The following is a 22716-nucleotide window of genomic DNA, read 5'->3' as shown; positions in this document are numbered from 1 at the left end:
ACTTAAAGATTGACCAAACTATCTGAATGCTCAACTCTATAAAAGGAGAATGTGAGTTCATTTTAACATCTTGAGGGTAATGCTTTACTGATAAAATGATGAGGCATTGTTTTATTGATGCAATTAACGCGTTTGCTTTGTCTCCTTGTAGGCTATGAGTGCAAATATCTATAGTTTACTGACTAAGGCATTGACCTGGTCTGATGATGGAGGTTTCAATTATTATCCAGTTCGTGCTGCTGCTGCCGGAGCCATTACAGAACTTATTAACGTAAGAATTACATGAAACCTGCAGGTTTTTCTTTTATTGTGAAAAACAACCATCAATTTTTTACTCTGTTCAATTTGGCAGAATGAATATTTTCCACCTGACTGGACATCCCTCTTGCAAGTTCTGGTTAACAGGATGGGTATTGGAGATGAAAATGAATCTCGTCTCTTTTTCAATTTTCTTAGCACTGTGCTTGAGGCTGGGCAGGATAAGGTTGCGATTCACATCCCTGTAGTTGTCTCCAATATAGCTAGTGTTATTTTGAGGGAAATACCATCTATGCGAGAACCTTGGCCTCAGGTATGCTCACTGTCTGCTTGATTTCAAAATTTTCCATAATTTAACTGTTAAAAGCCTATGATTTTAGAAGTGAAACTGGTTCCATTGCTGAATTTTTTTATCATGGTGTACATGTTATACCTGAAATACTACATAGGCCTTCAAGCATTGTGAATAGGTGGGATTCTAAAGCGCCAAGCAATGTCAACCTAATTTTAAGAGAGCAATCTATTATGGATATATTTTTTTTAATACACAAATGGAAACATTTCTCTATGTTAAGCCTATTGGAATTTTCTAAAGATTATGCAAATGATCTTAAAAATACTTATTCTAATTATTCTTTGATAAGTTTGCAACTCTTTAACATCAGTTCGATTAAAAATATTAAGTTATATATGCTTTTAGAAGGTCTTTTTATGTTTAAGTTTTGAATTACATAATCTATATTATTATTACTATATAAAAGTGGCTTATAATACTTCCCAAATACAATCCTAATCTTATATTTTATGATTTACATCATATATATATATATATATATACTTCTAATAGATATTAGTATTCAATGTTATTATTAACTTATTTGATAACCATACATCTAATAGATATTAGTTTTCAGTGTTATTATTAACTTATTTGATGTTATTATTAGCTTATTCTGTATACTAGATTATTGTTATTATTATTGCATTTAATATTATCTCTTAAAATTAAAAACTTTGTCACAACCTTGGTTTTCCAGTACTGCATTGTTACCATAATTGCATCCAATTGGAGGAAAAGCCAAACGTTCTGATATCACTGTACCCTTAATTTGACTTTAATTCCATTTATTCCAAATTCCCATCCGATTACATATCTCTAATTACTATATTTCTTCTCCGCATTTAGTTAGAGTTTTATTGTCTAATTTTTGTTTTTCTTCTCTATCTTCAATTAGACTTTTATTGCCTTTATTTTTCTAATGAAAATATATATGAAATTTGAAATTTCACATGAGATTTTTTCTTAGCATTCATCATTTTTTTTATTTTTAATGCGTGTATTAATCAAAAGCTATTTATTAATAGATTTATAGGTGACATTATGATTTCAACTGCAATGTTGGTATATTATAGTTGTCACACCCCATTTTGACTCTTTTTAGTCAACCTGAAGTGTAACGGAGGTGGATAATTCATTTAGATATATTTTTCACTAACACCAATCCTTAACTACAATCATGATCGAGTGAGTAGAAAATTAATCTACTTAGACAGGATTCAACATAAAAGATCAAGAAACCATCAATATGCATATTGATTTTTTGAATTAATGCAAGAGTCATATGTGGAACTATATCATGCATTAGTTTTAAAAGAGAGAAGCTTTGAAAGAAAAGTTCATAAGCAGTGCACATATGAAAGTCTAAAAGAGAGAGAATCGTTGAACAAATACACAGTCGTAGCACCGACTGGAGTATTTATTGTTATACGTTCATATTAGGCCTTTAACGTCTCTTACAAAGAAAATTCACACATCAAAATAAACATTGGTTCCGATATCCGCACAATAATTCCATTAATTAGGAGCTCGACTTGATCCTTTGTTTGCAAGCAAATAGAGTTTACAAGGTCCAATTAATTAAATGATTATATCCATAAATCCACGATGGTGGTCATGTTGATAGAAAATCTCAACTGAAAGGGACCCTAAACATTTAAATGCCTCCCAAATTTTTATAAAATACAAGCATGTAAATTGACTTTGACATAACCCCAATGATGGCCATGTTGAATGTTTATCGCAACCGATGGGGACTACATTTTCAAACGCCTCCAAACGCCTATGAAATACAAATATTTTCAAATGACTTTAAAATTTCTAATGTAGCTGTGTTGAATGTTTATCTCAATTAGAGGGGACTCTACATTTCCAAATGCCTCTAAATGCTTCTGAAATATAAGTATTTTCAAATGACTTTAAAATTCCTGATGATAGCCGTGTTGATAGAAAATCTCAATTGGAGGGGACCCAAAACTTTTAAAATGTCTCCCATACTCATTAAATATGAGCATTTAAGGTAACAATAAAGTCATCCCGATGATGACAGTGTTGAAAGCTAATATCAAGCGGAGGGGTTAACCTTTAAATTATACCAAAAGCTTCAAAACTCTATATATATTAAAAAATTTGAAATTAATTATCTAACACTTAAAGAAAAATACCTATGCACCCTTCGCAATAATTTGCCTAGGTAGATAAGATTGAAAATCACTTTAGTTTATAAAGAGCAAATGCATGGTCGAGAATATCATTAAGATTAATTCTCAAATTATCTCTTGCTAGTAAGGACGTGGTATGTGTCTTATGATAAGTGGTTTTGTCGCCAAATGCCGCCACAAGTAAATTTAGAAGGTAGATTGGGTTTATTACTTCTTCTGACTAAGTAGACTAAGGACCACGATGACCCAGGATGACAAAATCATGGGATTTTGATCGGGTTCATCATTATTCCCCCCACCATCCGCTTTAAGTATACGGTATTAAATTTTAATTTTCAATATCAAAATATGTTGCTATTATACCCGGATATCGTGTATCTTTTTGACGACTAGTCTTAATCGAAAGTTCTCTCTCGTTATTTCGGGGGGGGGGGATAATCTATAGGGACTTGCGTCTATAGGAAACCTAAACTTAGATCATAAAGTCTTTACAAAATGAGGGTGAAATCTCTGGGTAATGTCTTATTTAAAACCCAATCTATCTTTTGAAAATTTGCCTCGAAACTTAAACGTTAAAACTCTCCTCACCGATCCAAAAAAGAAAGAGGGTCATGGAGAGGTCGGGATGTGAATTTTTGGAGCCCACGGAATGATCCTTGACGGCAGCTTAGTCTACTAGGGTATTTTGTAGACTTGTGGTGCATGTTTGTCTCATGGATGAATTCCACCATTTTATTTTGAAGTCTAAAACTAATAAGCGATGCTTGGTACATAAATTTTATAAACTTTCACTTAGAATGAATTTATGATCTTTGCAATATAATTTTTAATCATGTCATCTAAGAAATATTTTTATTGTTGTTTGATATAATATAACAATAACACCAAGCCTTCATCCCACTATGTTGTCAGCTACTTGAATCCTTTTTCTCCATTGTGTCATGTTAAAAGTTAATTCTCATTTAAATCTAATAAAGAAATGTCCTTTCTAATATTTTCTAACTAAGTCTTTGTATGTCTATCTCTACCTTTCTCAATATAAGTCAAATCTAATACATCCACTTTCCTAACCGGGTCATCGAAAGGCTGCCGTTTTATGTGACCAAACCATCTAATGCGACTCTGTCTAATCTTATCTTCCGCTAGACTACTCAACTTTTTCATGTAAATGCTCATTTCTTATCCTGTCTCTAAGAGTAAAACCACTCATCCACCTGAGCATCCTCATCTATGCAACTCTTAACTTAATATTATGCTTCTCTTTTAATGGCCAACATTCTGCACCATAAAGCATTACAGGTTTAACCCCCGTCTTATAGATTTTTTCCGTAAGATTGAGGGAGACTTTTCTATTACACAAGCCCGATGCATTCCTCCACTTCAATCATCCAACTTGAATTCTACTAATAATATCCCCATCTATTTCACCGTTACTCTGAACAATAGACCCAAGATGTTGTTTGATATAATAAGATGATAATTATCATATTTATTTATAAAAAAATTATTAAATTATGAGAAGTGTGGCAAAATAAATGCTTGACTGCCACATTTTGTAGAAGTATGAGTGAAAATAGATATTTACTCACTCTTTATTAGAAGCAACTTATGAATAACGATGTGTGCAATCATTAATCTAAAATTTGGGTATGGATATTTTTAACCCCTTCTTTTTAATAAACATTATTAACTTGTTTAATATTGCAGCAAAGATATTGTAGATTTTTATTTTTAAATTTTTATTCACACACACTTGATGTACGAGCAAGTATGCTAGTATTAAAAGCAATATAACAATCATTTTTTCGTGATTTGTATTCTTCTGCCTGTACTTCCGTTTCTAGGAAATTTCAATAATTTAAACACATTTTATAAACACTGTAGTTCCATGTGCATAGCGCTGCGACTTCTATTGTACTTCAAATGGGATCTTAAATTAGGAACTATGATTGTCAGCATACCATTGAATGGATAAGAACATATTTTAATTTCTCTTCTAATGTTGATTTAATTCCGATTGTTTTCAGTTATCACTTAGAAACTGGGATTTCGTTATCATAAATAAATTTGCTTTGTTTATTTAGGTGCTTGAACGTGGGTTTGCTGCATTAGCTGAAGTAGCACATATTTGGGAAAGTTCTCTACCAGATAATATCCAACATCTAGAAAACGGGGAATGGAGATCTGGTTGGGCCTCCATTGCTAGCTTATTCTCGAATTTATTACAGAAGGCTTGGCTTATGCCTGTTTTTGAGAATGTGGTATGGTTTTCTTTGAGTTACTATGATTTATTATGAATCAAGCATCATTGATAACCCCACTATATTGAAAACAACTGCATTGGCTTGTCATTATCTTATCTGGCACTTATTATAATGCTTTCTGTAAGCGGGTATTTATTTGAAGTTCTGATGTTAGCTGGTTTCCTAATTATTATTCTTGATAATATCAATTCCCTGAGAAAATTTATGTATTAAGAAAGATTAACCAAGGCACGGCAAATGATTTTTTTATTCATCTTCCTCCACATAGGATGATCATAAATTTGCTGTTTCTGGAGCATTACCATCATCATCATGCATTGATGATGCCTCTACGTTGCTTGGCTTTATCATGAGGTTCATTACCAAAAGGGATGAAGTGGATAGCTTAAAGATTATTGATTTGTTAGCAGTGTGGTCTACCCTAATTGCTGAGTGGGATTTATGGGAAGAGATGGAGGACCAATCAATTTTCAATTCTATTCAGGAAGCTGTTAATTTGCAAAGAAAATGTGATCTTCAAATACTTTTCACCAGAAGATTACCATTAGGAAATTCTTCTCCTGGCTCAATGCTTTCAATTTTTGAAGGCATTTGCATTTTTGTGAGTGATGCTATTAAAACATATCCAGCAGCTGTTTGGCGGGCTTGTCTGTGCATACATGCATTGCTACATGTGCCAAGCTCCTCGTCTGATGCTGATGCTATAAAGCATGCGATGGCAACAACCTTCTCAAGAACAGCATTCTCTCGTTTCAGGGACATACATGAGAAGCCTATTGGACTGTGGAAGCCTCTTTTGTTGGTTATATCTTCATGCTATATTTTTTATCCTGAGGATATTGAACAAGTTCTTGATAAAGAAGCTGATAAGGGTTTCATAATTTGGGCAAGTGCTCTGGCCCATATCTCAACAAGTTCTTTTACACCTGGTCTTTCAACTGAATCTGAGTTGGTATTATCTGGTAAAATTAGTTGGCTCCATTCACTGTCTTATGCCTCTAGAGCAACATTTCTCTTATTCACTGGTTCACTGATATCAAGCATAAATGTTCTTTTGTTACTGCATCAAGTTTCTTTTCTTTTTTTGGTTGGTTCAGTATTAATTCCTTGAAATATCTTTTAGTGGTAACATTAACGAGGGTGGTTGAGCGACTGCTTATATCATTGTTAGATAGAGGTGAAGTCTTAAGGGTCAGCTTTATGGCATTGCTGGATGCATTTACTCGTTTGAAAGAACTTCAGGAGGGCAATGAAGAGACTGAAGATTCTGATGAAGAGGATAGTGATGATAATGATGATGAGGACGACGATTCTGACGAGGTAAATCAGTCCGTAATGAGAAATTCTGCTACTTTTTTTTTTGTTTATTCTGATCTCACATTCAAGTAACCGTTGGTGGTTTTTTATTTACAATGTCATGGTCCTTTTTTATAGTCGACATGCCTTTTCCCACAACCTGCAGCCCAGGTAGAATGCGGAAATGATGTCATACAATGTGATTTATTTAATTTTTCAGGATTCTGAGGATGAACAGCTTGAAGAAACTGAAGATGAATTTTTGGAACGGTATGCAAAAGCAGCCGCTGACTTGGAGAATGAGATGGTTGAAGAAGTAGATATAGATGATGATGATCAAGAGCTTGAGTTGGGTAAGTTAGATCAGTGCAAGGACATTCCTATATCTTCTTTAAAGCAATTGCTATTTCTGTTTTTTCAAAATTTTGAGCTATACAGCCCACCTTATATGAAGTTTTTGCTTGCAACCTTTTTTTTTTTTTTTCATATTTTTGTAAGAATTTGGGCTCCATAATAATCGGCTTTGAAATTTGGGGGCATTTTGCAAACATAGTTTCCTCTAGATTGAGGTATTTGATTGATTTTATTTTCCTTCTTTGAATCTTGTCCACTCTACTTGTTTGCTAACAAATGATTGATGTTGTAGATTAGCTTTGGGAGTTGTTGTTGACCTCAATATTAGTTTCGGGGTCGGGTCGACCGCGTACAGTGAATTTCAAAAGCAAAAGAGCGCGACGCCGTGCGTAACTCACCCTACGCTCGTTGACCGAAAACCCAAGTGCGGGCTCTGAAAAATTCCATTTTGTATGATCCCTGTCTCTCCACGCCATCCGTCTATTTTTTTTTTTTTTAAATGTTTGTGTGACAATAACGATAGAGAGTTTTAACAAGATTAGGTTCCAGGGGAATTTTCAGAAGGCAGATTGGGTTTTAAATAAGACACTACCCAGAGATTTTGCCCTCATTTTGTGAGGACTTTTTGATCTGAGTTCTGATTTCCTATAGGCGCAAGCCCCTATAGTATATATCTTATATATAATATATAATATTATATCTTATATAACATAATATATATCTTATATATAATATATATCTTATATAATATATAACAGAGGAAGGAGAGGGATCGGGAAGAAGCCCGATCGGGCGGCTAGGGCACGGACACGGGAGCAATCGCGGCGGTTGGAGTCGGCCGGAGCAGGAGGTCGTGGGGCTTGGGGTCTGCCGGCGACTTCGACGTCGGGCTGGCGTTGACCGGTTGATTTGGTCGGAGTTGGTGGAGAAGAACAAAAGCCGGTGTGGTCGAGGTCAGAGGGCTTGGTGGTCGGCGGGTATGGTGAGTCGACGGAAGCTAGAGGCCGGAACAAGCAGTGAAGGTTGGCGGCAGTCGACTAGGGCAGTAATGAAAGAGGCCGATCGGAAGTCGCGTGCGGCTAGGCCTTCGTTCGTCTGAGGCGAGTCTTCCGAAAATCTTCCTTCTCTCTTTCGTTGCTCTGTTCCTATGCGCGATTCTGAGAGCGTGAATGAGCGAATAGAGGTGGGTGTTTTGTGCTGTGAGAGGAGGTCGTGGGGAGCAGTTGCGGAAACGTGGGATGAGCAGTTGTGTCGGTTTGATCGTGGCTGAGGTGGACTTGGTCATGTTTGTATATTGGGTCCTGTTCACTACTTACAGGTCAACACCAAGTTGTCGAAATGGTCTCCAAAGCAACGGAAAACAGTTAAGATCACACGAACGACGACGATGATTTTACTGTGATGTCGAGGCACAATTATAAAATTTTTCATATCATATATATTTTTAAAAAATAAAAATAAGAGAGTGAGAGAAAGAGAGATTAAAAAAAAAAATCTAAATAAATAGATTCCTAAAATATCCCCCCCTCACGTAATAACCCCTCATACTCTCCCTCTCACTCCAAAACTCACAACACTCACACCCTCTCTCCCTCTTTGAGGGTGATCACCCAATATGCGGGATCATGCCCTACATGAATCTCTTAATCATAAGCATACATTCGAGGATAATGAATGAATAGCTTGGCGTATATATCTCCATCCACCAGCATCTCCTGATGCCGCGATATATGCTCACGAACATAAGCAGAAAGGGAAGAATCATAGTTGTCTATTTCCTCCCAAATATGATCTTATGAAGGTCCGTATCAGGCATCGAGCGAGGCTTGATCCAATCAAACGTCATGACCTAAAAAAAAAGATAACAAAAATAAAATATTCAGCAATTTGCAACTAATTCATTGTCCGAAAATACACACCGAATTCGTTGGGAGGTAATTTGTTGAAATTTAAATTAAACTAAAAAAGAAAAAAAAAAGGAGTTGCACGTCGACACGTCATTAACCCTTGATCTGATTTGTATAAAACAATGAAGAAAATGAACAAACAGGTAGACACTCACTTACAATCAGTTTCCAGTGCAGAGTTCTCGAATGTTTCCCAGCTCTCGTGAATCTTCGACGATTCCTGCAATACCAAGATCGACCTTGCACACACCTATTTGCTCCTGTTCACAAACCCAACTCTGAATGACACCTCCTGTTCTCTACCCCAACTCCTTGTCTCGACCGAATGGTACCTCCTGCCTCCTTCCACAGGCGGATCCTTTCTCCCGTATTCCTTATACGCACGTCAGTCTGAGCTGACCACTTCGCCTCCCTCTGTGTCCCCTCCTACGCGACTCCCGAGCATGAGCCGGACCAGAGCCACTCGCGACCTCCGCCTGCCGCACTCAACCCGCTATGATCGACTCCAATCCGAAGTCACGCGGGTGGATCCCGACCGCTTTGCCTCCTCAAGCCTGATCCAGTCGTTCGACCCTATCTTGAGTACCGACTCTCGCGCTCAGTTGCTCTCTCCTCTATGAAACGTGAGCATAAGTAGGGAAGAGAGGATTATGTGTGTAATTATAATTATAATATTTATAATTACAATTATGAATTTATTTTTTAGTCAATTTTGTTGTTTCAGATGCATTGTCACAATCCGTTTTGCTAAACAGGCAGCACCCGATCGAGTGATTTCAATTATGATTTAGGCATTTTGCACTCAATTTGCAAAGCATCATGCTTACAATCAGTTTTCAGTGTAGAGTTCTCGCTCGTTTACCAAGATTGACCTTGCACGTGCCTATTAGCTCCTGTTCGCGAACTTTGAATGGCACCTCATGTTCTCTGCCCTGACTCCTTGTCTCGACCGAATGGCACCTCCTGCCTCCTTTCACAAGCGGATCCTTTCTCCCGTCTTCCCTATACGCACGTCAGTCTGAGCTGACCACTTCGCCTCCCTCCGTGTCCCCTCCTACGTGACTCCCGTGCATGACCCAAAGCCGCACGTGAACTTTCGCCAGCTCCCAGCAAGGAAAAATGAAGGCTTCGGTTGACAAGGTTCTATTGTTTTAAAGCGCTAACCAGTGCTGTAATAATTTAAATGCAGTAACTAGTGCAATTACCTAAGTACCCACGCTCCTATGCACTGCATGCCGTGGTAATTGCCCTTGCTATAGTATTCTGTATTTTTAAACAGTGAATATAGTTTGTTAGCTTAGGAAAAATACAATTGTGATTTAATTCCCTAACTTCCAATCCTTCATAATTTGACAACTAGTTCTATATATTGAGTTGCTCTATTTAATGAGTAGAATACAATGATATTAAATTTCCTGAATTCCGTGAAAGTTGAGATTTTGGGATTCTCAAATGGAGTCAAATGCGGCTCATACCTAATCAAATGTAGATTTTAAATGATTAAACACAGCCATGCACTTGCATCGTTCGTAAGCCAATGACATCCAAGCCACCAATCTCTTCAACCTCTCTTGCTCGAGGCAATCCCTCTCTCACTCATTGGTCTCACTCTCTTCTTTCTCTCTCTTTCTCTCTCTCTCTCTCTCTCTCTCTCTCTCTCTCTCTTTGTTCTTGCTCATCCTCCAAGATAGCTCTCTTACTTGTGTAGACTACATAAAACGTTGAAAAGTTGATCAAAGAAGATATATTGAAATAGTTTCTTGTTGAATATTGTGAAGTCAAACAATCCGAAGAACAACAGTCTGCCGCACTTAAAGGATTAATCAAAATCCTTATTTAAAATTGTTCACCCGTTCCATCACTTTCCTGATGAGCATTTGTCGTCATTTAGGAATTGTCTACAATGATAATTTTTGTCTTTGGCAATATCAAAATTATTTGAGTTTTCTGCATTGCTTTTGACCTGAAGAGTTCTGAGAACTTTTTCTTCAATCTCGCTCAAAGAAATGGATTGAATTCTAGGAAAACTTTCAACCATCTGATAAACATCTTGTTGGTTCCTCACGAGAGATGCAGCTCGGATATTTCTTATCGAACTATCCGAGTCGTTAGCCTGATGTGCAGATTATTATTCATTACCACGTTAATAATGCATATTGCAATGCATGGTAGTATATGTGCTTATTATCTGATTTCAGTTGTTGGACTTCAAATAGTCATATTGGCAGATTAACTGGAAATGCTTTATTTTTTGTTTTAGTTATGTTACTATAGATAAACATTGAGGTTTTTAATGATCATGTGATGCAGGTGTATTCAATGAAATCAATTTAGAGAGTTCTGTGCTTCGGTTGATTGAGAGTCATGGCCAAGAATTAATGAAAGGGCAAACATTACCATCAAGTATTGTACAAGGATTAATGAGCAGTTTCCCGAAGCACACACATTTATTCCAGATTCCCTGCTAAAATATTTGTTTTCTTTTCATTTCATTGCTTCTTCACTTGTACTAGCAGTAATCATGCGATACCTTTTTAATTATTTACCTCTGTTTTATATGGCAGTGTTTGTATCATACAAATTTGTGTATATCATCAAAATAATTAGTATTGATGCCCAAATTAACGATCTTGTCAGAAAATCTTTTAATAATTACACTTTATAGGCGGCCATTTATTTTGTGCGTACACCTGATCGTTCGTAGGCAAATTAGAATACGCAATGTCACTCGATATATAGCGATACATTGCAAATAGATGATGTGATGCGTTCTAATTTGTCTCCGGATATTGTCTATTTTCACAGAATAATTTCACCGTTCTTTGTAGGCGGCCACATTTAGTTCATTTTTGATCAAATTGCACTACTTAATATTCTTTTGTTTATTTATTATGAGTTATGGATGACAAATTAGGTTGCCTATTAATCTCAAACCATTTTATTTTTAATTTTTCAGTTGATTGATTGATGTGATGTATCTCTGAAGCTTGTTTTTTCCGTTGACTTTAAGGAAATGGGGAGCAAAAAACCAACTCCAATTTTTCCCAAAAAAAAAAAAAAAAACTCCAAAAAAAAAAAAAAAAAACCAACTCCAAAAGTTAAGAGCAATGCTCAAGAAAGAGAAGCTAAAGCTGGTTGTAAAACAGCCATTACATGAAAATGGAAAAACCAAGCAAAATATAATCAAAAGCTTGGGCTTCAATACATACTAAAAGAGGCACCAATCATATTTAATATTTAAAATTTGATAGGTATTTATATCATATTAAAATTTATAAATATAAATAAAATTATATTAAATTTTAAATGATTTAGGTATTAGATGGTATATGTTATGACTATAAATACCCCCACCCCACATCTTTTCAAAAATGAAAAATATTTTTGTAAGATAATGGAAGTGTTAATTATTTAATGTTATCTCATAGTATGCTCTGGTATGCACATATTTTCTAGTAAAAAATAAACTTCAGCTGCTTTTTGTAGAAATTCTGAAGGTTCCATTGCTGTATTCGCTCAATCCAAATCAATTGTGAATGTTGCATACAAAATTATATGGACAAGCTTTGGCTCGGCCCCTTTACTGGAACTTTTATTTTATCCAGTGAACGTAAGCAGAGGAACGTTCGGTTTTAGGCAAAAAAAGCGCCTGTACCGAGTACCTAGGTGTACCGAGTTTTTTCAAAAAACTCGGTACAGGCGTTTTTTTGCCTAAAATCGAACGTTCCTCTGCGTACAGATATAATAAAAGTTTCCTTTACTGGCTCTGTTGTTGGGGGAAATTATTGGGTTTGGACATCGGACAACATACGGAGCCTAATAAAAATGAGCCACATCATCCTTTATTTGGTATTGAGTTCGGTACTACTCAGTACTGAGTTCAGTACTGCTCGGTACTGTGGAATATCAAACTCAATACTTCATAATAACGAGTTCAACATTACTCTGTGTTGTAAAGTATCGAATGGTAAACTATGACCGGTGTTCGAACCCAATAATCTCTCCATTGTTTGAGGCTGAATTATTATGGAATGAATTAAACTCTCATGAGTTATTTAGATTAAAAAGTTTCACTCCACCAAATTTGGTATATATTAGATTTAAAAAGCACAGCTAATTTTCCTGTTAGTCATTCTATACAAAAAATAACATATTTAATTATGTTGCCGAATCAATGTTGATTTTGAACACAACATATATTATTGTCTTGTCTCGCTGAGTAAATGACCAATACATATAAGTTATTTAGCTAATAATGTGTCACATCCTGTATTAAAAAATTATAACATAACTATAATTTTGACATATATTAGGATGTGTATTAAATAAACAACATGGCACTTAACATGTGAAAATTCCAATTCCTTAATTCCGGGTTTTTTTTTTTTTTAATTTTGTTTTTATCGGGGAAAAGAACCCTTTTTTTTTTTTTTTCACGGCTTTCTTTCCGTCACCCCGCTTTAGTCCAAATTCCATTCTTTTTTTCTTTCTGTTTTAAAATTCCTGATCACTCTTTGTAAAAGGCTGGCTTTTTTTCTCAGCAATCATCTTTGAAGAACTGCCTTCGACTTTCTCTTCTACTGTGCTTTGACGTCTGAGATCGCAGATCTGGGAAGGAGATGACGGGAGATCGAAGGGTAGGGGTGGCGATGGACTTCTCGCCGTGCAGCAAGGCTGCGCTGCGCTGGGCGACGGAGAACTTGGTGAAGGACGGCGATCATCTCATCATCGTCAACGTCCAAAAGGAGGTCTCCTATGAAGGCGGCGAGACGCAGCTCTGGGTGGCTACTGGTTCCCGTCTGTAAAATTAAAACTTTACCCTTTTTTTTAATTCCCTTTTAGTCTGCTCAAATCGTTCTTTTGCTATTGTCTTCTGTTTGGTCTGCTACTGGAAGCAATTGAATGTAGCACAACGGAAAAACGAATTTTAGATCCATGGTTGGGATAAAAGTCGGATTTTTAGCTTTTTTTTTTTAAATAAAAAATACTTTATCAAGGGACACAAACCTTCGTTTAGATATCTTCTTTTTGTTCATTGACAACTTTTTCTGGTTGCGGGTCGAACGAATTCGAGAAGGATTGTGTTTATCTAGCAGGATTAGTTAGGATTGGGAAGATAAAATTTTCATGCAATGAGATAATTTAAATCCATTTTTAATTAAAAATTCGAACTTTGGACATTGTTTTTGGCGTATATGAGATTAATTCATGGTGTCTAATTTTTAGCTTTCTTTATAGACGGTTGTCAAACTTCTGTTTGTCTATAATTTTCTTGTAGCTTTTTAAAACTTATGTGATTAAAATGAGTTTTTCACAATTAGATATGTTAGATTTGATAGTTATGAGAAAGCTGTTATTCAACTTTTTTTTTTTTTTAGATTAGGTAAAATATCTATGATATCCAAAATAGTCTTTGGAAACTAATATTTTCTCACAATAGTCCCACAACTAATTTTATGGGACCAACGCATGTTCTCGTCCATAATTTTAGTTTAACTGTAGTTCTGCTGATTAGAAGACTTGAGATATGAAATATGTATGCATTTTATCAGTATCAAACAGAACATGCGGTTTATTTAGATAGAAAGTTCCATAGGGCGTCAGCTTGAAAGACGTGAGCCATTCACTTTCTTTAACATGGCGTTGCTGCCTCTGCTTCAATAGTGATGGGATATATTATCTTTTTCTTCAAACATTTTCTTGTTGTTGATGCTTTTCATCTTTTTCGCAGCATTAATCCCTTTATCTGAGATATCAGATCCTACCGTTATGAAGAAATATGGGGTTAAAACTGATGCTGAGGCCCTGGACATCCTCAACACAGTTGCTAGGCAGAAGCAGGTGATGTGAACTACTCTTTTTTTTTCTTTCTTTTTTTGTATTTGTTATCAGTATTTTGATTGTACTGTCAGCCATGTAGGCTATAGTTGTCATGAAGATTTACTGGGGAGATGCCCGTGAGAAGATATGCGAAGCCATTGATAACATTCCTTTGAGCTGTCTCATCATTGGTAATAGAGGACTCAGCAAAATAAAGAGGTAATTGTGTGCTTCTCTTGTTAATATTGTGTGAATTATCACCCGGTGCTGAAAATGTTTGGTCGCATGATTTATTCTCAAATTTTATTGAATTTAACAACTTACAGAGCATAAAACATGTTATCTGTTATGATGTGCGACAAACGCATTGTAGGACATCATATTAGACATGTTTTTTTGCATGTATTTTTTTATTAATTTCTTAAATAATAATTATGATTCATCTTAGATAGTTTTGATGTCATTTGTTATGTTGTATGACGAACTAGGCACTGGCATGCTTTAGGACATCATATTAGACACACGTTTTGACCACTCTTATTATTTTTAACTTCTTAAAAAAAAAAAAAGAAGAGATTATGAAACTTCTTAGATAATTTTTAGACATGATAAGGACTTGTGACGGACGCATTATATTATATTAACACTGGGATTAGCACTTAGAGTGTTACTCGAAATTTCAACTAAAAGGTCTTTTTAGAAGTCAAGCATTGTGGAGAAGAGTAAAGAAGAGCAGATATTAGGGAAAGATAGTTACGGGTGGTTACAGGTAAATGATTTGTGTAGGATAAGATGATTATGAAACTTTGTCCAATATACCTTGCAGCTTGTATTGTTTGTTTACCATAATTCATGAACCCAATAATCATAGGTAACATATTTTATATATCCATGAATAAAATTTATGTTTATTTCTCTTGGTTGAGATAAGTTATGAATATATAATATTTATTATTTTTTTCTATTAATCTCTTATTTTTTTTATCATATTTACTACTCTTAGAGATAACTAGGGTTTTAAGAGGTGAAAAGTTGTTCTTCATTGTTCTCCTATTTATTGCTGCAGGCAAAGTTTCTCTCCAAAATATTGTTGTTGTGCCTATCATGACTTTTTCTCTTTCTATAATTTTTTGTTGAATCGATTATTATTGATAAGATAACAACTAGCATAATTGGCTAACAATGCTTCATGGTCTAATGAATGCTCTTCAACCTACCAATGATGCATGGATGTCCCTTGAAGAGTTGTAACACATCTCCTCTAATTTGTTCTTGTTGGACATTCTCCATAGAAGAAATATTACTTAGGAGGTGCGCCATTTTAGAAAATCCATCATCATCGATATCCGGCACATCGCTATATTCGCATATAAAATCTTGTTTAAAATAACATTATTTCAGTAATTAGTGTATTTACAAAAAATATTTCACTAGAAGAAATTTTCTATAAATATTTATCTTTTATGAAAGATCTACCATTATTTTTTTATTGTCCTTTGATTAGTTTCCCTTTTTTATATCCCTTGTTGACAAAAAGCTCTATTTATAAATAGAGGATGCTACTGTGCTAAAAATCACACTCATAAATATTACAATGATTTGAAAGCAAGCTGGCTCTCTCTTTGACTTCTTTCTAGTGCCTATCAACCCCCCCTCCCCCCTCCACTCTAAGGCTAAGCCACTCTCCTTCCTCTATGCTACAAGGAATCTCACTCTACTAGCCTCCTTTACTTGCTTAAAGCAACTCAATTGTAATGCAACCTAACTCTCTCATCACATCAAGGCCAAGCTCTTTGTATAAAGGGGACTTGGTTTTTCAACATTCTCTTATTTCTTCAACATTCCCATCAGATTGTCACACGAGAAAAGATTGCCAATATGATTTTTCATCACCAATTTTCATTGAGTTGTCCTCCCTGGACTCAATGATATTCCTCAGGTGCCCTAGACTTTCTGATTCTAGGTGCTCACTTGAAGAACCGAATGGTGGGCCATAGATTGCCTGAGCACCATTCAAACTATTGAATTTCAGGCAAACACTTGATGGTGGATATGTATCTTGAAAAGGAGGCCAATTCCATAACCCAACATTTGACACAAATAATTCATTGTCTTGAATATCACAATATTGTTTCCGCTTGAGAATTATAAGTCATCTTTTGTACCTCTAAGATACTCTTAGTTAATAAGTGGCTGTTTAATTTGAAGTGAATATTAAGTATTCATTTTATAGGAGTTTTGAAAATATTAGTGTTTGGTTGGAGGAAAAAATAATGCAGTGTAAATAAGTGGCTGTTTAATTTGAAAATGTATAATTTTTTTGCCATTCAAAAAATCCACAGGATGGGATTTATTATAGTATAGGCGACGTAACAAAATCATCTAGGACTTATCAGATTGTTTTATTGTGATGCAATTGCAAAAAAATGGTTCAAAGTGTTAAAAGAAACTCCTAAGTTGGGGGCTTCAAATAGTTTTCTGATTTAATATTCTATACTGAACATCTTTTGTTATTCTTTTGCAGGGTTTTCATGGGCAGTGTGAGTAACTTTGTTGTAAATAATGGCACCTGCCCGGTAACAGTTGTGAAGAGTGCTGAACATGAAGCTTAGAGTCCCATTCTATTTCCATTATATGCATCTCTTCATATTTCTTCTATGAAAACTATTTCCTGGCAAGCTAAGAAACATTGGCTATGTGAGCTTCTATTGTTCTAAAGATGTTTTGTAAAACTGAGAGCTATTTTATGTTTGCAGTTTCTGTATTGAGTATATAATGAATCTGTTACTTAGCACTACATTTTTGCTCTAAGATTTTAGAACTATTTTGTCTGCTGAGCAAATCAAAGGCTGCTCATCATCCATGGTGATATTTATTATGCATTTTCAACAACTAAGCAGAATATAATTTTGATTTATATATGAAGCATCTTGTCGAATATTTCTTACTGTGGCTGTTTTGCCACATCAAATACATCATAAAAAGAACTTCATTCCCTTACAAATGGATTTAACTTCTATAAAGTATCCCCACAAAGCAGATTTTATCTTCCTGCTTTTCCTAGGCTATATGTCAATAATGCTAGTTTCAATAACATATTGATCAATAGGCTAAGAGGTAGTTTGAGAACTATTATCCCTATTTTGTATAACCACTACTTTTGGTTCACCAGTTGATATTGATTGAATTTTAGAATTCTCCAACAATGGCATGGGAATGAAATAAAAATAAAAGCAAATATCACATGAGATGTTACTAACAATCTTAATCTTTGAACATAAATAAAATCTATACCACAATTAAACACATTATAATTAGATCACCAATACACTAATAAACAAGCAAGTTATTTGCTTTAATCAATGAAAAAGTTAGCTAAATGAATTTTTATCCCATAGAGTCATAGATCATAGTAAATATATTATAATAAATATGCAGATTTGAGGCAAACTGAAATATGTGTAGAAAATAACAAAATAATAGATTTGAAACATGCATGAATGCACCTCACCAGCCAACTTAAACATTACAAAACTTTTATGAAAAAAAAAACACTAACTAAATATCAATAATTATAAGCCATAATAACAAAATACTAGTAAATGTAATTAAGAAAAAAAATACTCAGAGCTAAACACAAAGGCTTTGTTTGGGACGGCTTTCTTACTGCTTCTTAAAGCTGTTTTCTAGTATAAAAATTTTAATTTTCACACTAAAAAACTACTTTAAGAAGCAATAAGAAAGCCGTCCCAAACAAATCCTAAATAGTAAGTAGAATTATAAATCATAAGAAAATAGCATATGAAATTCATAACTCTTACGTAGGAAAAACATGATAAGTATGTCTTAGAATTATTATCTTATATATGTTAGTATTAAGGGTTTAATACATTAACAATGTATTAAATATAATAATTAGAATTATTATCTTATATTTTGTATATATGTTGGTAGGCTAAGCCGTCTTAGCTTATGATGGATATTAAAAAGGTGAGATTTTGTGATATTTAATGCATTCTATTCCCTCCATCTTATATCTTCTCTATTACTATTCTTTCAGGACTATCTATATATTTATTATTTTTTTATTACCTTGTTATGATGTGTTTTTTTTTTTTTTATTTTATTATCTTTCTAAACACTTACTTTAGGCTCTCCAAAAAACATTTTAACATACTAAAAGACTTAATAAAATATTTTATAAACTGCTCATATTCTTAGCTATGAGTCTACTGATAACTTTAAAAAGGATTTATAACCTAAGGTTTTTGCCTACTATTTAAGCCTATGTCCTATAATCATGATCGTTGCTTAGATCAGACCCTCTTTATGCTGAATGAAGAACTTGAAGAATCATCCTCAATTAAGAATATTCTTATATGTTACATTTGTTCAATTAAGAACTGAAGCTACATACACTACCTGGCCGAAGTCCCCTTGCCCGTCTCCTCCATATCGTGCGAATCACAACAAGCCGCAAACCCCCAGCTCACGGAGCAATTATTAGGTCCTTTCACTGGATGTAGAGGAAGGTTCGGTTTTAGCCAAAAATAGCCCTCTCAGCCGACCATAATCTCCTCTTCTCTACTCTACCCGAGCCCCTCAATCAACCAACCCACCTCGTACTCTGTGTTCCAGAAACCTGTATCTCTCCCCTCATAGCTACGAGAGATTATTCTGTGTGGACACTGGATGAGAGAACTGTCCGGTTACACTCGTCGGTACCGAGCGCGGTACATTTTTGTGATGATGTGGAGCATTTTTATTGGTCTCCGGATGACATCCGGAGTCCGCACAAAATAATTTGCCCAAAATTATAGCTGAACCCAATCCCTCTCTGATCCTTCTTCCCTCTACTATTATTGTTGTTAATTATTTTTATCAATAATTATTATTAATAATATTTAGTAATATTATTATTATTTAAAAAAGAAAGATAAAAATGATTAAAAAAAAAGGAAAAAGAGATTTAAAAAAAAGGAAAAAGATAGTTAAAAAAGAAGTAAAAGAGAAGAATTTTTTTTGTTTCGTGATCATCACCATCGTCATTGCTCCGACACCACCAAAGTTGTCGCTTGTCACGAAGGTAAAATGATTTTCAAACTCAAAAATCTCCAAAATCTCGTCGCTACGAAATCACATATACAGTCTTTCCTTAGGGAGGTGGGAGGAAACCCGGTGCAGTGCTTGCACCGAGGCGGGTAGGCCCTATACATACTTTTCTTAGCATGATAGGGACAATTTTGAGTACCTGTGCACATGCTTTTATTTCTAGGAGAAAAAATATGCATTTCAAACATGTACCCCGAAGACCCATACACACTTTTCTTAGCATTATGGGATTGAAGACCACGGCCATGGTGTTGCTCAGCACCTACTACTATATATGCTTGTCTAGTATAATTAATGGGAAGATCCAGCTCTCCAAATTTCTCCTAAACAAGGGAGACGTTGAGAGACTGTCAAAATTAAGACTGAAATGCACATAACTTAAATAAATAACAATGGATCAAACTTGAACAAATGTAGGAATCAAATTTGAACTGAATAGCAGAGAACTGAACCTTAAACTCTAAAATGTGCAACCAAATAAAAAAAGCAAATGTTAAATAAATGTGCCTGCAAATGGTGATATTCATTGCAAACATACACAAGTAGCGTGTGACAAATGCCAGGGCTTTCATAAAGTTAATGGCAATTAAGCTTTCAACAAATACATTGATTCCTTGTAAGCAAATGAAGATAATATGCAATGAATGCAAGTACCAGCGAGTCGCTATAGAAGACTCTTCGTGTGTACTAACATACTATATGTGAGAAAATACATAAGAACTTCAGCAAATATAGACACTTGTGAGTCGTTGTAGGAGACTCGTCATGTACACGATATGCTATCCATAAGTAAATACAAAAGAGACGTGATAAATGCAAGCATCTGCGAACCACTACGGGAGATTCATCATTGAATGATAGGTTGCTTTCAAGAAACTGCGAGTGACTAATAGTGTAACGCTATGATTCACTTGTAAGAAAAAGTAGGGAAATAGTAGTAAAAATTATGGGCCACTCATGAAATGAGGTAGTAAATTTGCAACGCCAAACTGTCATATTAGATAAATTGGTTCACTTGCAAGTGATGGGTGAAAGACTCCTAGTGCATTGTACAATGTATTTGCCATCAAAAGTACATTCATGTGATTTGAATGTTGAAGAAAAATGAGAACATACGGGAGAAGAAAATAAATGAACCACATTGCCAGTGCATGACAGATGAAGTCCAATGCACTACTGAATAATGCCACCGGATATGCAACACTCGTACATGCGACAGAAGACGTTTCTCAAGCTTCAAATGAAACTTTGTGCAAACTTTAAATGACGATCACTTAGCACAAATAATTATATTTATATATTTAAATGCCCCTTTCATGCATTAAAATATGATTACCAGCATGGGCCCTGACAAGCGCGATGTGTGCATACACGTGATGTTTGAGAATACTGCACGGGTCAAGAAATGAACTTCAATCCAAGACCGATCCTTCTATGTGGATAGATAAGAGTTAACATTGTTCAAACCATCAAAGAAATATACGGTCGCGACATCGACCGGGATATTTATTTTATACATTCATATTAAGCCTTCAATTAAGATCTATAACAAAGAAAATTCACTAATAAAAGCATAAAGCCAACGGTGAGTCTGATCCTATGTCGACGAGTAGACATAGTCTACAATGTTCAACCAACAAAATGAATTGCCCATAAGTATAACCTGATGATAGCAGTGTTGATAGAAAATATCAACCGAATGGGACTTCAAATATTTTAGCATGGCTCCCAAATTCTCATGAAAACTAAATTTTACAAAATTATAAAAATAAAAAATATTTAAAATTAAAATAAATAACCATAATACTTAAAATAAAATACTCATCCACCTTCCATAATATTTTGTCGAGGTGGATAAATCTGAAAGTTACTACAACTCATAAAGAGTAAATGTCTGGTCGAGAATATCATTATGATTCATTCTCAAATTATTTTTTATTAGTAAGGATGTGATACATGTTCTCTAACTAGTGGTTTCATCGCTAAATGACATCACAAGTAAACTTTTATCATTAGGTGGTTCTGCCAAATTGCACCTTTAAATTACACTAATGCTCAAAGCTCATATGTTTCCCAACAGTGCTAAATCATTGAGTGATGAATCAATAGGCTATAACTGATAGGGTACAAAGCCATATGTCAGCTAAGGTGGATTTTATCATACCCCAACTCAATCAGGATAGGTCATATTGTGTTGAGCCATATCAGAAAAATATCAAGATCTAGTTTTCGATTGTTCATATTATCTTATAATATTTATTTCAAATAACAACATTAGGGGGGTGTAAGTGAGCCGAGCCGGCTCAAGCTGGACTCGTTTATGAGCTCGCGAGCCGAGCTTATCGAGCTCGAGCTCGAGCTTGAGCCGGCTCGCCCGAGCTGGTTCGCCCGAGCCGGTGTGGGCTACGAAAATTCGGCCTCGGCCTCCGCTCGCTGTGCTTTTTCTTTTTGTTCGGCGAGGGAGTTTTAACTGAATATGTTCAGAGGTAAATTTTGGAAGGCAGATGGGTTTGTAGATAAGACACTACCCAGAGGTTTCGCCCTCATTTGGTGAGGACTTTATGATCTGAGTTTTGGGTTCCTATAGGCGCAAGCCCCTATAGTTAATTACCCCTCCCGATCATGAGAGAGAACTTTCGATTAAGACTAGTCGTCAATCAGATAAATAGAATATACGTGTTATCTGGCATATAGCATGAAATTTCACCATCTTACACTTAAAGCGGATGGTGGGGGAACGGATGATAGGCCCGTTCAAGATCCCATGGTTCCGTCGTCCCGGGCCATCGTGGTCCCTGGTCTACTTAGTCAGAGGAGGTAGTCGACCCAACCTGACAGAAGAATCCTTGTCGGCAGCCATGGGTTGCTTCGTCCAAGGGGACCTTATAGACCGGAGTTGAATGTTTGTCTAAGGGGACAAATTTGAATCCACCTTAGCTAACAAAGGGAGGCTTTGTGCCATATCGATCATATCCTATTGATTCATATCTCAAGGATTTAACGCCATGAATGAGCGTATTTGTAATATCAAAATCTGCTACAGGATCATCCAGGACGATCTGGATCGTCCTGGGACGATCAGTGGAAATTTTGGTCCAGAATGTGCCCAGTTTTGCTCCAGGTGATTTTCTGTACTATCGTCTAGACATTTGCAAGAGGATGTACCTTGGTGTATGCTTTTTGCTGATGATATTCTTCTTGTTGAT

At 35.3% G+C, this 22716-nt stretch overlaps 2 protein-coding genes across 2 annotated transcripts in view; both read left to right on the top strand.

Annotated features, from left to right (window-relative positions):
- The window catches only part of LOC110100859 (importin beta-like SAD2 homolog), a 47632-nt gene extending 36392 nt beyond the window's left edge, over positions 1-11240 (top strand). Inside the window, exons 14-20 of the mRNA XM_020828563.2 lie at positions 152-271; positions 353-571; positions 4842-5018; positions 5290-5983; positions 6145-6341; positions 6538-6670; positions 10889-11240. Of these exons, the coding sequence (XP_020684222.2) occupies positions 152-271; positions 353-571; positions 4842-5018; positions 5290-5983; positions 6145-6341; positions 6538-6670; positions 10889-11046 (1698 nt within the window). The 3' untranslated portion in view covers positions 11047-11240. The remainder of the gene's footprint in view (positions 1-151; positions 272-352; positions 572-4841; positions 5019-5289; positions 5984-6144; positions 6342-6537; positions 6671-10888) is intronic.
- Positions 11241-13062: 1822 nt separating this feature from the next.
- Positions 13063-17200, top strand: LOC110100886 (universal stress protein PHOS32). Its single transcript, XM_020828599.2, has 4 exons — positions 13063-13375; positions 14310-14419; positions 14499-14617; positions 16923-17200. The coding sequence occupies exons 1-4, from the start codon at positions 13198-13200 to the stop codon at positions 17008-17010; spliced, it is 495 nt and encodes a 164-aa protein (XP_020684258.1). The 5' UTR covers positions 13063-13197; the 3' UTR covers positions 17011-17200.
- The last annotated feature ends 5516 nt before the right edge of the window (positions 17201-22716 follow it).

Source organism: Dendrobium catenatum, unplaced genomic scaffold, assembly GCF_001605985.2.
Source record: "Dendrobium catenatum unplaced genomic scaffold, ASM160598v2 fragScaff_scaffold_1271, whole genome shotgun sequence".
Classification (NCBI taxonomy): Eukaryota; Viridiplantae; Streptophyta; class Magnoliopsida; order Asparagales; family Orchidaceae; genus Dendrobium; species Dendrobium catenatum.
This window is presented reverse-complemented; position numbering and strand designations above follow the sequence as displayed.